Genomic DNA, 13,729 nt, shown 5'->3' with positions numbered 1-13,729 from the left:
TACCCTTGTATGGCCACTATATTCTAAATTGTCATCCACAATCCATTTCCCATTCATTAATCTGTAACAAAATTTAAAAAATAAAAATAAAAAAGTAGCTACCCATATTCACGATACTCTTACTTATTGAAATCGACAACAGTTCTTCTATAGAAACATCCTTCTTGTTCTCCTTTCATGTGTTATGTTGGAATTTAAATTCTAGATATTTTGTCACCAATCTTTCTATCATAACATAATCAATGTACTCATATTCTAGTAGCAATATTGAAATTTTAATTCTAGATATTCTGCAAAAACTCATTTTTGTCTCTCAGTACCCTGCAAAAAAAGGAATAAGTTATTCTGTCAAAAAGGAAAATCAAGAATTAAAGATACATTGAAGTGAAAGTCAATTAGTCAAACCTTTTGAAGTTTTTGCAAAACAGAATCTTCAAATGCCTCACCAACAACCTCTTCTTCATTTACATGTTGTTGACCATCAGAATACTTCACAGGCTCACAATTAGTTACTGTTGGTTGAATTCGTATAACCAATAAACAATTTGAACAAGTGCATACCAGTTCATAAGGGAGATTTTTTCTTATGTACTCATCTGAATCTTCCTCCCACTCCATAATATCCTACTCCTAAAGAAGAAATTATTTCAATGTAAACATTACTTACTTGCAGTTAGGATTTTGATGCAAATGCATTTTCAATTAACAACCATCATAATACTTATAATAATAACAAATAAAAATAATAAAGCAATAACTATCAAACCTTTTCATTCATTACTATTGCTGGAAAAATTGCAGACTACAGCAAAGATGAAAAGTGGTGAAACAAGTCTCCATCCCTGTTTCCAGATGATTATAATTCATTTATAAGAAGGAATAGAATGAAAACTCACTGGGGCTATTTCTAGAAGTCGAGATATAACATCAAAAGCTAAAGACATAACCCTTTCTCCCAAATTATCCCGCTTCTGTATAAAACACATATTAAATCATGCCACTACTATATTAAAGGCTAAAGATAAAGTTAGAAGTAGAGATATCAATAAAAAGTCACCAACACTTTAATAAAGGCTATGATTTAAAATAACATTTTGATAAAGTTAGAAGTAAAAAATGTTGCTTGGTTGATAAACTGGAAAGGAAAAAACCATTAACGAAGGAATGTCATTCCATACCATATGAGACCCTTATTTTTTCATTCCATCTCTTCAAGGAATGACAGTTACCATTTTACCCTTAATCCACTTGGAAGCCAAACACGCGAGGGCTGGTTCGGATTCGGCGTCACGGCGCTGCGATTTCGTTCCAGACCCGGTCAACAGTAGCTCCAGCAAGATCTTGAGTCATACCCTGAACTTGACTAGTAATTTTTTGGCGAGTAGAAGTCAACTCCTTAATACCAGCATGTAATTGCATAAGCTCAGCACACATAGCTTCTACTCCATGAAGCTAAAGGAAAAATCATATGAATTTTTTTATAATCATATATGTAAATGAATTTGATAATCAGGTTTGCGTAGCAATAAACAAATAGTCAATCGGATGAAATAGATCTGTGTTAACGAACATATTTGAACTCTATGTGACATTTATCGAACATAAATCCACTTTTTCTCAAATTTATTTAAGCCTTAATTTAACGATTTAAGGCTTTGTTTTGATTTTTTTTTTCTTAAAAATTCTTATCTCAATCTACAACTGTGAGACATAATCCTTCCATTGCGATTTAACTAAAATTCAATTAACTAAGTAAACCACATCCATTAATTAAACACAAAACAAATAGATCAGACCAACTGAAGCTGAAATTGGATAACACTAACGATATTAAATAGGGCTAGAATGTGAGAAATTAGAAGATCTGAACAACACAAAATGAAAGAAGGGATAAGAGATTACCAGTAGAAATGAGAAATTAGAAGATCCGAACAGAGAAATCTTTAAATTTGATCATTTATAACTAAAAAAAATTGAAATATCACAGGTGAAATTAGATGTAAAACACATACCTTGTGCTCCAATTCTGTAATGTAACGCATTTTCCTCTCTTTTGATCTTGCAGCAGATTGTCGATTTGCCAAAATCCTAAAACATATCACATAAAAAATATATTTGTTTATTCAAATATCAAAATAAATATTCAGATTTCTCCAATTATAATGTAAATATTAATGAATTTGAAAAAAGCTACATACCTTTTGGCTCGTTTGGGATCAGATAAAGCAATCTCTGCAAGTTTCTCATTAGCCATGATTTTCTTGAGCTCAGCCCCTGTAAACTCACCATTTCCAAACTCCAAACTAAACGTATTTGTATTTAAATTTGAGTCGATTGAATTATTTGGGGATAATTGACCAATATGCCCTCCAGGAGAAGGAGGAAGCTTAGGTGATTCATCAGCAAAGTTCATCCTCCCCATAAAACTATCCATTGACACACTTCTATAATGCCTTGTTGTTGGAGCAATGTCTCCACCTGCACTCCGTTTAATCCCTTTATCATTAACACTACTTGTAGCTTCATTATCACTGCTATCACCTCCATTTGTTTTTGTTCCACTAGCTCGACTATCTAAATCTTCACGATTCTCAGTTCCTTGTTTATCGTCAGTTCCAGAAGAGTTTAATGTGTCAAGATTTTCAAGATTCATATAAGCAGAAAACAAATCGTCAACAACTTCCCCTTCGGAGGCTCTTTTAGTTGCTCAGGTATGCCAGCTTTATCCCAATGCAATACCTAGTATGCTAGTTTCCTGTTTTTTCAGAGTCTATACCAACTGGTGTTTGCCAAACCCTGTCATGCTATGCCCAATTGAACAGGATGATCTTGGATTTAACATGTGGGACCCACGTAAATGGTTCGGTGATCGAACCCATCTCATGCCCATCATCATTCCTGCATACCCATGCATGAACTCTAGTTACAATGTTTCCCACCCTGGTTTAGGCCCAAGGGCAACTGCCACCATGGAACTTGCCTTACCCTAAAAATATATATATATATATATATATATATATATATATATATATATATATATATATATATATATATTAAAGTAATTATGGCTGAAATAAAATAAACCAAAATGAAAAAAATTACTAAATCTTACTTGCATAAATACACTTCCGTTTGTTACCAAAGGATGATTGTGCAAATCAATAGCTGGTGGAAGCACTAATAAATCGGGAATCATGTCATCCTTCTCGACCTATAAAGATTATTATAACTAAAATCAGAAAAATAAAAAAGATAAATTAAATAGGGTACCATAATGTATATTAATGTTACCATATTATCTTTGCTTAATTCAGACACAACAGTTTCAACATCCAATTTCAGAGTATTGACACGAACATAGCGAGGTTTTTTAACATCTGCTACATAAATGATAAATCATAGATCTCGTTTAATAAATATGGTTGTGTAAATTATAAATAATAAAGTGGAATGTTATTGGTAGAACAAACCGGGAATCTTATATTGGGACATTAAATCTTCTATACGTTTTGCTCCCTTCTTTAATAAGATCTTTGCAAGAGCTGACTGTAGTTGACTTTTCCTCAAAATAAGGTACTTTTCTGGATCTCCTGTTAGAGATGAATCCTATGAAGAAATGTTAAAATTATGTATATGATTAATTTAAAGAAAATATTATATGATGTGGCATCCTAGAAAGTGAAGATACCTGTCCGAAAAGAATGTCATAGGTGATTATGTACATTAATTCCACTTGCCTCTGTTACAAAACGAATAACAGAAGCAATAAATTTCAAATAAATAGTAACGGGAGATTAAAAAATATAATAACATTCGAATATATATGGTGAGTATGGAATGAAGATCAGGTATCAAATATGTTTTTTGAGGTATTACTTACCTTCCATTTGCTATTTAATACATTAGCAATCTCCAATACATCCTTGATGATTGGAAGATCTGTGAATAGAGAAACAAGAGATGAAATCAATATGAAATTAGAAAAAATCATTAAACAAAGAAATTAGAAGAAAGAAATTAGAGAAGGATGCGATAGGAGGAGGATTCCCCAATTTGTAATCGTGTTTTAAACAAAGAAGCACAACCCATAAGATGAGTTGATGAGGAAGCATTTTTGTTATCGCTTTTTCTAATCAAATATGAAAAAAATATACTTACACAGTCTGGCATTTCATCGAGCACCTTGAGGGCACCTTGCATCTCCATAACTTCAAATCCCATAAAAACCCCAAATTTTGAAACCCATATGTTAGAAGAAATGGATAGACCTTCAATATTTGTGATACAAACATGAAGTATGACATGATTAGATGGAGCATGTAAGTTCTTCACACTTTCAAGCATAATTGTAACCCAATCGTCGGCTCAAGCATAATTGTAACCCAATCATAGTCACTCAACGCGAAAATATGCGCTTTTGGAACGACGGAACTCTGTGGCGAAACCGATAGTAGCTTGGAACGAGATTCAAGTAAGCCAAATTCAAGATTCGTGAAATTTTAGGGCACACGAGGCTACATGTTGCCTGAATTTCAGTCTACCGGAGTTCTGACACATAAGTCCGACTTGTACGCTTTCGGAGTTGTACTTCTTGAGATATTGTCAGGCGAAGAAGGCAAGTGAGGAACGAAGGAAGGAGTGTTGATAACTAGGCAAGGCGGCAGTTGAATCTATGGAGGGGGAAGAAAGGATCGTAATTAGGGCAAGAAGGAAACAAAAGAGGAGGATAAAAATGAAGGCAGGTGTTCAAAATTTTAGGGATTTCATTTTCCCCCTATCTACTAAACGCGCTTTTCATTAAAATTATAAAGCGACACTCATAGAGGACGCCCATTTAAGATACAGCGCCCTCCGTGTTTTTAATTTTTTCTCGTATGACGCTAATTTAAGGGCACGCAATAATGCGTGACCTAAATCCTTAAATTTTTTGAAGAGATGACACTTTTTTAACGTCACTCTCCATTGCGTAACATAAATCAATGAGTGTCGTTGTTTGCGCGTCGTAAAAGGCTATTTTTCTTGTAGTGTATCTAAAAAAGCAAGGTAGTAAAAAATGCTAGACGTTAGCTACTCAGTCAGCTAGAGTTAAGAAATTAATTGGATATGTGGGGATTAATCGTGGACAATTAATTATTAAGATATATATTCAAAAATTAACAATCTTAAGAATATATATATATATATATATATATATATACACACACACACACATTAATACACTCTCTCTTTCTCACTAGCTTTATCTATATACTATATACTTACATATATCTCTAAATTGTAACCTTCGGATCCTTGAGGTATGAAATTTGAAATAAAATAAGAGTTTTAGATGGGTCACGAGTGAGGGAAGCAACTTCACGTCATGACATGGCGGCAAAAGACATGGGTTTCATTTAAGTGTCATGACGTGACACTATGTTGGTCCCGACGTGACACCTGATTTCCGGAATTGGACCCTATTTAATGGAAGTGAGGGGCTAGGGTTTTAGTCACCCTCACCCTCCACCACCTCCAAAACCCTCTTGAAGAAAACCTAATCCATCTCCTCCATTTTAAGCTTACCTTGGTGTTTTTGGTTGTTTTGAAGGAAGAATAAGACTTTGGTAGTGTTGTGAGTATCTTAGCAAGCTTTAGGACTTCGTTTGGGCATCTTTGGACCTTTGTAAGTGTTTAATTAAGACCCAAACTTTATTACTCTTGGTTGTTAGATCTAATATTTTGTCCCTTTGTCTTCAAGTTTGAGAAAGTTGTAATAGTGGGATTCCATAAAGTTGGCAACTTTATTGATCCTTGAGCTCCTTTGTATATCATAAAGTTTAGATCTAGATTTTTCTATTGTATTGAGCCCATGCATAATATCTATGGTGATGTTTCTCCATTTTTTAGTTAGTTTGAGCTTTAGACTCAGAATGGACATGCATGGCTGAAAAGCATCGATCTTTAGGTTGTTTTGGACATTAGGAAGTCTTCTAGAAGGAATGGTGGATGGCTTAATGGATTGAGGGTTGAATCAATTAAACTGAGAAAAACCAGTTTAACGACGTGGCAACCTCTTTGTCATGACGTGATGACTGGATTTTTCCCGGTTATTTTGGACAGACTATGTCACAACATGATGACCTCTCTATCACGACATGATGTTAGTTTTAATCAAAACTGAGCTGGCTGAGTTGGATCATGATCGAGTTGGGATCAGGCAGAGTACTTTTCTCACGACATAACCATGAACTAGTTACAACGTATGGGTCAGCTGATAGAAATGCTAACCGTTTACTTTGACCTTGACTGTTGACTTGTTGGCCTGGGTTGACTTTTGGTCAAATTTCTAGTTCTAGGGTATAGACTAAGGGTGGACCTTGTTTGATTCGACAGGTGTGTTGTAGCACCGGTTGTGTGGCATTGAGTTGTGGTTTTTCTGACTTTGTGAGAAGACTGATTCTTCTTACTATACTATGTAGGTTGCTAGATTGTATGTATGACTCTTGCATAAAAGACTATGGTTGGATCACAACGCGTGTATGAAAGACTATGGTTGGATCACAATGCTTGTTTGAAAGACTGTGGTTCGATCACAACACTTGTATGAAAGATTGTGGTTGGATAACAACAATTGTGTAACACCCTGATTTTTGGTAAGTTTCCCTATTTCCCATCAAACTTTTGAAATTGTGCATTTTGACTCTTGCAGCCAGTACACGGGGTGTACCCACATGGTACACTTAGCGTACTAGCTAGGGAATGGATCGAGACTTTAGAAGTGTACACTGGGCGAACACTATGGTACGCTGGGCATACGTGTGGATTCAGAAAACCCTAATGTGGGTTATTGCACCCTATAAATTCATCCTTATCTTTTAGACTTTGCCTCATTTCATGTCTCTAACCCTCCATAAAACCCTAAATGTCCCTTTTAGCCTCCCATCTTGCATCTTGAGCTTTTAAAGTAAAATTTGGTGTGTTTTGACCCATATTTGAAGAATCCTAGAAGGAAGTGAAGTTCATAGTTTGGTGGGATATTGGAGATCCAGAACCTCTGCCTGTTTTGCAAAGATTTCGAGGCATCAAGTTCTTATCTTGAATACTAGTTGCTCAGATCTCTTTTGGGATCAATTTGTTATGTTTTAAGCCATAGTTGGGTGGATGATTGGGCTAGGACGTCCCTAAAGACTTATCCTTTCAAATCTAGGCTTGTCATGGCCCCCTCATGCTTAAAGGTGCCATCTTTATGAAGCTAAGAGTCTCAGGCAAACATTAAGTCATGTATTAAGCCCTTTTTGAGCTAAAGAGCCTTGTTTATCCTTGCATGAACGTAAAGTTAGCAACTTTACGTGTTTTTTCAACTCAATAAGGTCAGATCTCCGTTTTGGGGTGTTATCTTAAGGTATCAAGAACTTAATGGGAGAATGGGCTTAACAGGGGAGTACGCCGGGCGTACCTTCCAGGTGGCGCAATGTACAAGCCTCATTGCATGTAAGCCAAGCGCACAGCTGGGTACGTCCCGCGTACTGAGTCTGTGGGCTTGTGGTTTTGGGCTTTTCGAGTGGGCTGCCTTTTTGGGCTTAGATACTTGGATTCGGGCCCAATTTGGAAAATTAGGCCAATTATGGGTCTTGAAATAATTTGGGCCTTTTGAATCAAAGATTTAGACTTAGGCCTTGACCTAATTAGGGAAAGGGTAAAATGGACATTTACCTTAAGTATGGATCCCTAGTCAAGAATAGTATTCCAACTGTTAATTGGATGTTCGTTTACTATGATAGTTTGAGATTTTCCGTGAGTCAGCAGTCAAGGATTTCAGTGTAGCTTAACATTTGAGAAGTGAATTTTCCTCACTGTACTTACGGGTCGAAGGCACCACGGCTGACCTTTTGGATTGTTATCCTGATTATCATATGATTGAGTACTGTAGTGATCTGTTAGATCTAAATCCTATTAGATAGGATGATGCTATTGTTGTTAATCTGTAAGATTTGTGCTTGTCTGTTGATTGATTATATATTTATGAGTTATGTATATGTCGACATGCGTGTGGTTGGGTTGAGGCGGTCTTGCTTTGTGTTGAAGTCCAACAGACCCAGGGCGGTCCGAATAGACTGAAGGTCGGCGAGGTGGACTAGTCAGGCCAAAGGCCTGAAGAACGGTCCAGACATGCTGAAGACCCGGTGGGGCGGTCCAGACATGTTGAAGGTTTTGTATGCGTGTTGTTGCTTTGATATTTATGATTATGTGGTGTGGTGGTATTTTGGGGGAAACTCACTAAGCTTTGGGCTTACAGCTTTGGATTGTGTTTTAGGTACCTCAGAGGATCGCGGGAAGGCGAAGGTGTGATCGTGCACCTCCTCATGTTTTGTTTTACGAGTTTGGGATTTCTCTGATATGAAACTTATTTTGAAAGCAATTTATAAACAATGATGGTTTTTGGTTTGTTTAAAAAGTTTAAAATTTTCAAGAATTTTATGAATGTTAGAACTTGTGTGAAAGACTATGGTCGAATCACAACACTTGTATGCACGACTATGGTTGGATCACGTCACTTGTTTGTCTTTATAACTTGCATGGAAGACCATGGTTGGATAAAGCCAAAAAGGTTACGAATGTGCTATAATCTGGGAATTACTTTAATACTATGGTTAAATCATAGTGTCCACGTAGGACTGGGAACATCAATATGTATGGTATGTGGTATTTTGGAGAACTCACTAAGCTTTGTGCTTACGATTTTGTGGTTTTAAAAGTTTTAGGTACTTCCAATTCCAAAGGGAACGACCTAAATTGACTACACATCATCCCCCGATGATTTTTCGCACTGGTGATTGTTATTTTACTCTGATGATTGTAATACATTTGATTATGACTGATTTTGGAACAAATATTATGTGAACTTGATGTTTTGAAAATGAAACATTTTATCGGTATATTTTGGGATGTTACAAGTTGGTATCATACCTTGGTTTGAGTGATTCGGGCACACTCTGGGGTGTGTTTAGACTCAAACTGCGGAATTAATAATCTTTTTGAAAGAAAATATGTTTTCTAAAAAGATTATTACAAAGGAAGGGGTTGTGATGCATGAAATCATCCGAGATCAAGTAAGTGATTCCCAAAATACCCATACATGAATATTACTACCTCCATCCCATATTTATTGTCCACTTTTGACTTTTGAAGTCTTTATTCTTCAACTTTGACCTTAAATATTTTTTTCCTTGATATATAAAACTTAATGCAAAATTTATGAATGGATTGTATTTTAAATGTGTTTTCATTGCTATAAGTTTCAACGAGTAATACATAAAACAAATAACAATATTTAAGGTCAAAGTTGATGAATAAAGACTTCAAAAGTCAAAAGTGGACAATTATTATGGGACGGAGGGAGTATTATTAGTATGTTATTATGTGAGATGCATGCTATATTAGGGCTAAGGATACCTTCAGTAATTACATTATAGAATTGCCTAATCTTTGTGATACCTTGTAGCCTAAGGAGATTGGATAGTACGTATTACTTCAGATCTATATTGGTAAAATTAATTGTTAAGCGTATGTTTAAAAATTGTATACAGTTATGATCATATAAACATGGAATGACTGATTTAGCGTTATTTCTTGTTCCTTTTCTGGTTGTGGGCTTGGGGTAGAATCATTTATTCAGAAGTCTATTTGATCCCATATTGTGTATAATTTGCATGCACAAGGCAACCAACGGTGTTGGTAGAAGTTCCTAGTAGAGCAGAAGCAAGTGAGATGAGGATTACTAGGAGAGCTAGTGAGTGTTATCGCGATTTATGTATGTTGTTTAGCATAGGGTTATGAGATTTTGCATGTTGAAGGGACATATATGATTCAGGATGATTCTTGAAGAAAGTGTGGATAGGTATGGAAGGTAGTATTGAGCTCGTACTACTAAAAGCACATGATCCATATTCAAATCAAGGATGGACATGGAGATCCTAAGGAACTTGAAGTATCAGAGTTCCCTCGTATATTCTGATCGTTTATATGTTTGTATTTCAGTATGGTGTTGATCACTCGAGAATGAGGTTCTGGTTTAGGTTCTAGTTTTTTCTCTAGTGTCGAACCGATTGATGAGAGGGTACACGAGTTCATCACGTTTGAGATCACTCGCGATATTATGGACGCTACTCATGTGATGTTGGGTACAATCAAGGAGTGGATTATGGAGCTTTTGTATGATCACATAGGGGCCTTTCATGCTAAGATTGCGATGGGTCAGCTGGGGGCACAGACTCTCTCTTTTCGGGAGTTCAAGGCTTGTGGAACCCCAAAGTTCTTCAGGAAGAAAGACTTTATAGCTAGCCGACGATGGATTATTGACATGGAGAATGCTCAACGAACAAGTTTCTGCCATGAGGGGTCTAAGGTGGGATTCACATCTTGCCTTCTGAAGGATGGAGCCCGCGATTGGTTCGAGGAGGCTGGAAACTCCTTGGGAACTGAGGTCGTGGAGGCCTTAACTTGGGATGACTCTGTGATGAGATTCAGGGTTGAGTTTGTGCCAGCTGTGTAACGACCCAATTTTCTCGAACAAAAAAAAAATTCATTTTTAAATCAATACTTTGGAAAACATTTGTGAATAAACATCATTTGATCCCATCATTTCATAAACATATTTCGTGTCTGAAAGCCAAAACATAAAAACAACCATAATGTCAGAGTACAAATCCTAGAATAACTCATGGTGCGGAAAACAATGTACGTGTATGATGTGCCGCTACCGCGCCAACTGCTTCCCCTTCGAAGAAGAGGTACCTGAAACCGAAACTGTAAACTGTAAGCATGAAGCTTAGTGAGTTCCCCCATAATAACACATACCATACAATCATATAATGAACAGCTAGGAGATACGGGCCTCGCCCACGCTCCGCTAGCTGGGAGATACTGGTTTCGCCCACACTCCGCTATCTGGGAGATACGGTCCTCGCCCACACTCCGCTATCTGGGAGATACGGTCCTCGCCCACACTCCGCTATCTGGGAGATACGGGCCTCGCCCACACTCCGCTATCTGAGAGATACGGGCCTCGCCCACACTCAGCTACTAAACCATAACATACAAGTATCACACAGACAACGAGTATAAACAATTCTACCACACTAGCATATATCATCATCAAACTCAACTATGAGATACAGGCTCTGTCTACACTCCGATACTATCATATCGTCTATACGGGTCGGCCTTGGTGCCCTAGACCCGTTCCTACTGGAAGGAAACTCACCTCGAAAAGTAGTTGCTGAAAGTCTGCTTGCTAGACGTCTGACTACTGCACCGGTAACCCTCCGGCAATAAATCCATAACATAGATTATTCACTCATAAACACCCTTAGGTCAAATGACTGACCTACCCCTGGTCCAAGGTTAACTCCTTGGTCAAAGTCAACTTCCAGTTGACTGGACTTGCCGAGTCATGGCACAGACTCACCGAGTCCCTCTCCTATTGTCACACCCCAAAATCGATAATGGCGGAATACGTTTCGGGGTGGAGGACGTCATGTACAGTATCATCACAATTGCATAATAGTAAAAACAAGAAACATACAACCATTTCATTTCATAGTGAATTTAATTACAAGTGTGTTTTGTAATGTTTAACAATCACCAAAAGTAAATCAAAAATAAGAGATGGATCTTGTATGCTCCACCTTCTCCAAAATGCTGCACCTATACCTGTCTATCTTTGACTTGAGGATACAAGTTATTTTGAAAACGAATATCAGCATAAAGCTGGTGAGTTCATAAGAGTTTAGTGTGAGTTTTTGTATAAAAAGCATTAGAACTGATAGTATGAAAAGCTGTAATTTACATTCATAAGTAGTAGAAAAACCGAGAAAATCCTATATTTTCCAGAAATACCTTGTAAGTGAAACCTCTAAGAGACATGTAATTTTCATCATTGAAGAAAACATTCATTGTAACAGTATAATAGTGGGTTTTCCATAAGTAATGCAATATTGTAGGTTATGCCTGAAGTCCATAATAATGGTACAAACTTTCTTTAGTATTAGATACTTATTTACTTCGGGATATTAACTTTAACTGTTGTCTAGTATTTTAGTGTGGTTATAGTGTATTTCTTGTATGTTACCGATAGTGTGAGTAATATAGGTCCCCATGACCTTCCCGGTCATGCACAGTGTAGTGAAGTAGCGGCATCCCTGGGTCTGTACGGCTCGGACTGAAGTTATCAGTCGGGATGTAATAGTGTCTGCCCCGTATAGATCTATACATGTAGCGTTGTCTTCCTGTCAGAAGACTTTGGGCGTAGTGCGTAGCGAATAGAGTATCTTGTAGTGGGTTAGTATGTGATCTCTTGATTAGCGTTTTCTCTTGTATTATAGCGTAGTAGTCTTTTGCATACTCTTAGTATGTTCTCGTATTAGTAAATAGTATCATTATAGAGTGTATTATAGTATGTAGAGTAGTAGCTATAGCGAGTAATAGTGGCCTTAACTATACCTATTATAGTTAACTTAGTGCGTATGATTCTTGTCAATCTAGCGGTTTAAACATTTAATGAAATTGAAGATACTCGTATCCAACACCAATATATATGATATATAAGTAAGAAATCAACGACAGTCAGACGGATACCAACTACCCTAAGCCCACAATCAAACAAGAACAGGAATTAAGGCGAGCTATCGTTCCTAAGTCCTTCAAGCCTTATTTATATAAATATTTTGGTGTGGTTACATTTTATAAGGAATGTATTTAATAAAAATCTTGTCAAATGGGAATATTTAGAAAATTGATCTTTTATCCGAAATGGTTTTGAAATGAAATTCCTTTTTATAAAGCATAGTGGTAAATCACATGTGATTTGAACTACGGATAGTGAATCACATGTGATTAATTTCCGTAATAGGAATAAATGGCTTGTATGAATTTCCATAAACATGTATAATTGACTTGTATCCCCCCCAAAGCATATAAAACATTTGAAAGGTTCATTATAGGGGTATGAACTCACCTGAAATCGCGTAAATCGGGTGAATCGGGTAAATCGGGTAAAAGTGTCGGTTGAGCGTTTGGTACCAAATAACGACTTGAGCACCTTTTTAGGACCCTAGATTCATATGAAATATGTATTTTACAATAAATTAGACATTTTATGCCTTTCGTTAAAGTATTTGGGCATTCTAGCATTGTTTCGGGGTTTTAAGGCCTAGAAGGGGTTCCCGGGAGTGGTACAAGGCCAAGAAAGATTTACGGGAGGGTCCATGAGCTCACTCCCTTGGAGTTTACGGCCCAAAGGCCACTCCTTGGGAGTTTACGTCCGTAAGCCCCCTAGGCTTGGCCGTAAACTCATGTATCCCTCCAAAGTGCAAGTTTAAGGCCTTATTTCACTTCCCTAATTTACTAGCAAGTGTCTTGGACTAATTAGGAGGGTTAAAACCCTCAATTTGTGACATTTTGGGGAGTTTACGGCCAAGACTTGTGCTTGGGCCGTAAACTCCATTTAATCCCTCAAAATAGGTGTTTAAATGGTACAACACACTTCCCTTCATCTTAGATAAATACTAGAAGGCCTTATATGGAGTTTTGGGACCTTTTGGCATAAAAATTGGGGAGTTTACGGCCCAAGCATAGCCTTGGCCGTAAACTCTTCTTTTGGCTTCAAAATAAGATGTTTAATGGTACAACACACTTCCTAGGGTCTTAGCTAAATTCCTTATATGCCTTAGGTAAGTTTTGGGACTTGTTT

The 13,729-nt window shown here is 36.9% G+C and overlaps 1 protein-coding gene across 1 annotated transcript; it reads right to left on the bottom strand.

The window, feature by feature from the left end:
- Positions 1–770: 770 nt before the first annotated feature.
- On the bottom strand, positions 771–2,962 carry LOC128127024 (bZIP transcription factor 29-like). The gene is made up of 6 exons (XM_052765214.1): positions 2,199–2,962; positions 2,013–2,088; positions 1,903–1,941; positions 1,315–1,452; positions 897–971; positions 771–842 (listed from the first exon to the last, which is right to left on the bottom strand). Exons 1-6 carry the CDS (start codon positions 2,651–2,653, stop codon positions 771–773), a joined length of 855 nt encoding a protein of 284 aa, XP_052621174.1. The 5' UTR covers positions 2,654–2,962.
- Between the last annotated feature and the right edge of the window lie 10,767 nt (positions 2,963–13,729).

Source organism: Lactuca sativa, chromosome 1 (assembly GCF_002870075.4).
Source record: "Lactuca sativa cultivar Salinas chromosome 1, Lsat_Salinas_v11, whole genome shotgun sequence".
Classification (NCBI taxonomy): domain Eukaryota; kingdom Viridiplantae; phylum Streptophyta; class Magnoliopsida; order Asterales; family Asteraceae; genus Lactuca; species Lactuca sativa.
The sequence above is the reverse complement of the archived record's forward strand: the minus strand, read 5'-3'. Positions and strand labels throughout refer to the sequence as shown.

Bases quoted from the DNA above. Each gene is read 5' to 3' on its own strand.
- LOC128127024 (XM_052765214.1), bottom strand. From the start codon at position 2,653: ATGAATCTTGAAAATCTTGACACATTAAACTCTTCTGGAACTGACGAT. The intron at 1,942-2,012 runs GTATGTGTTTTA...TCAAATTTAAAG, and splicing joins TTACAGAATTGGAGCACAAG to ATTTCTCTGTTCGGATCTTC. The intron at 843-896 runs GTGAGTTTTCAT...ATCTGGAAACAG, and splicing joins GACTTCTAGAAATAGCCCCA to GGATGGAGACTTGTTTCACC.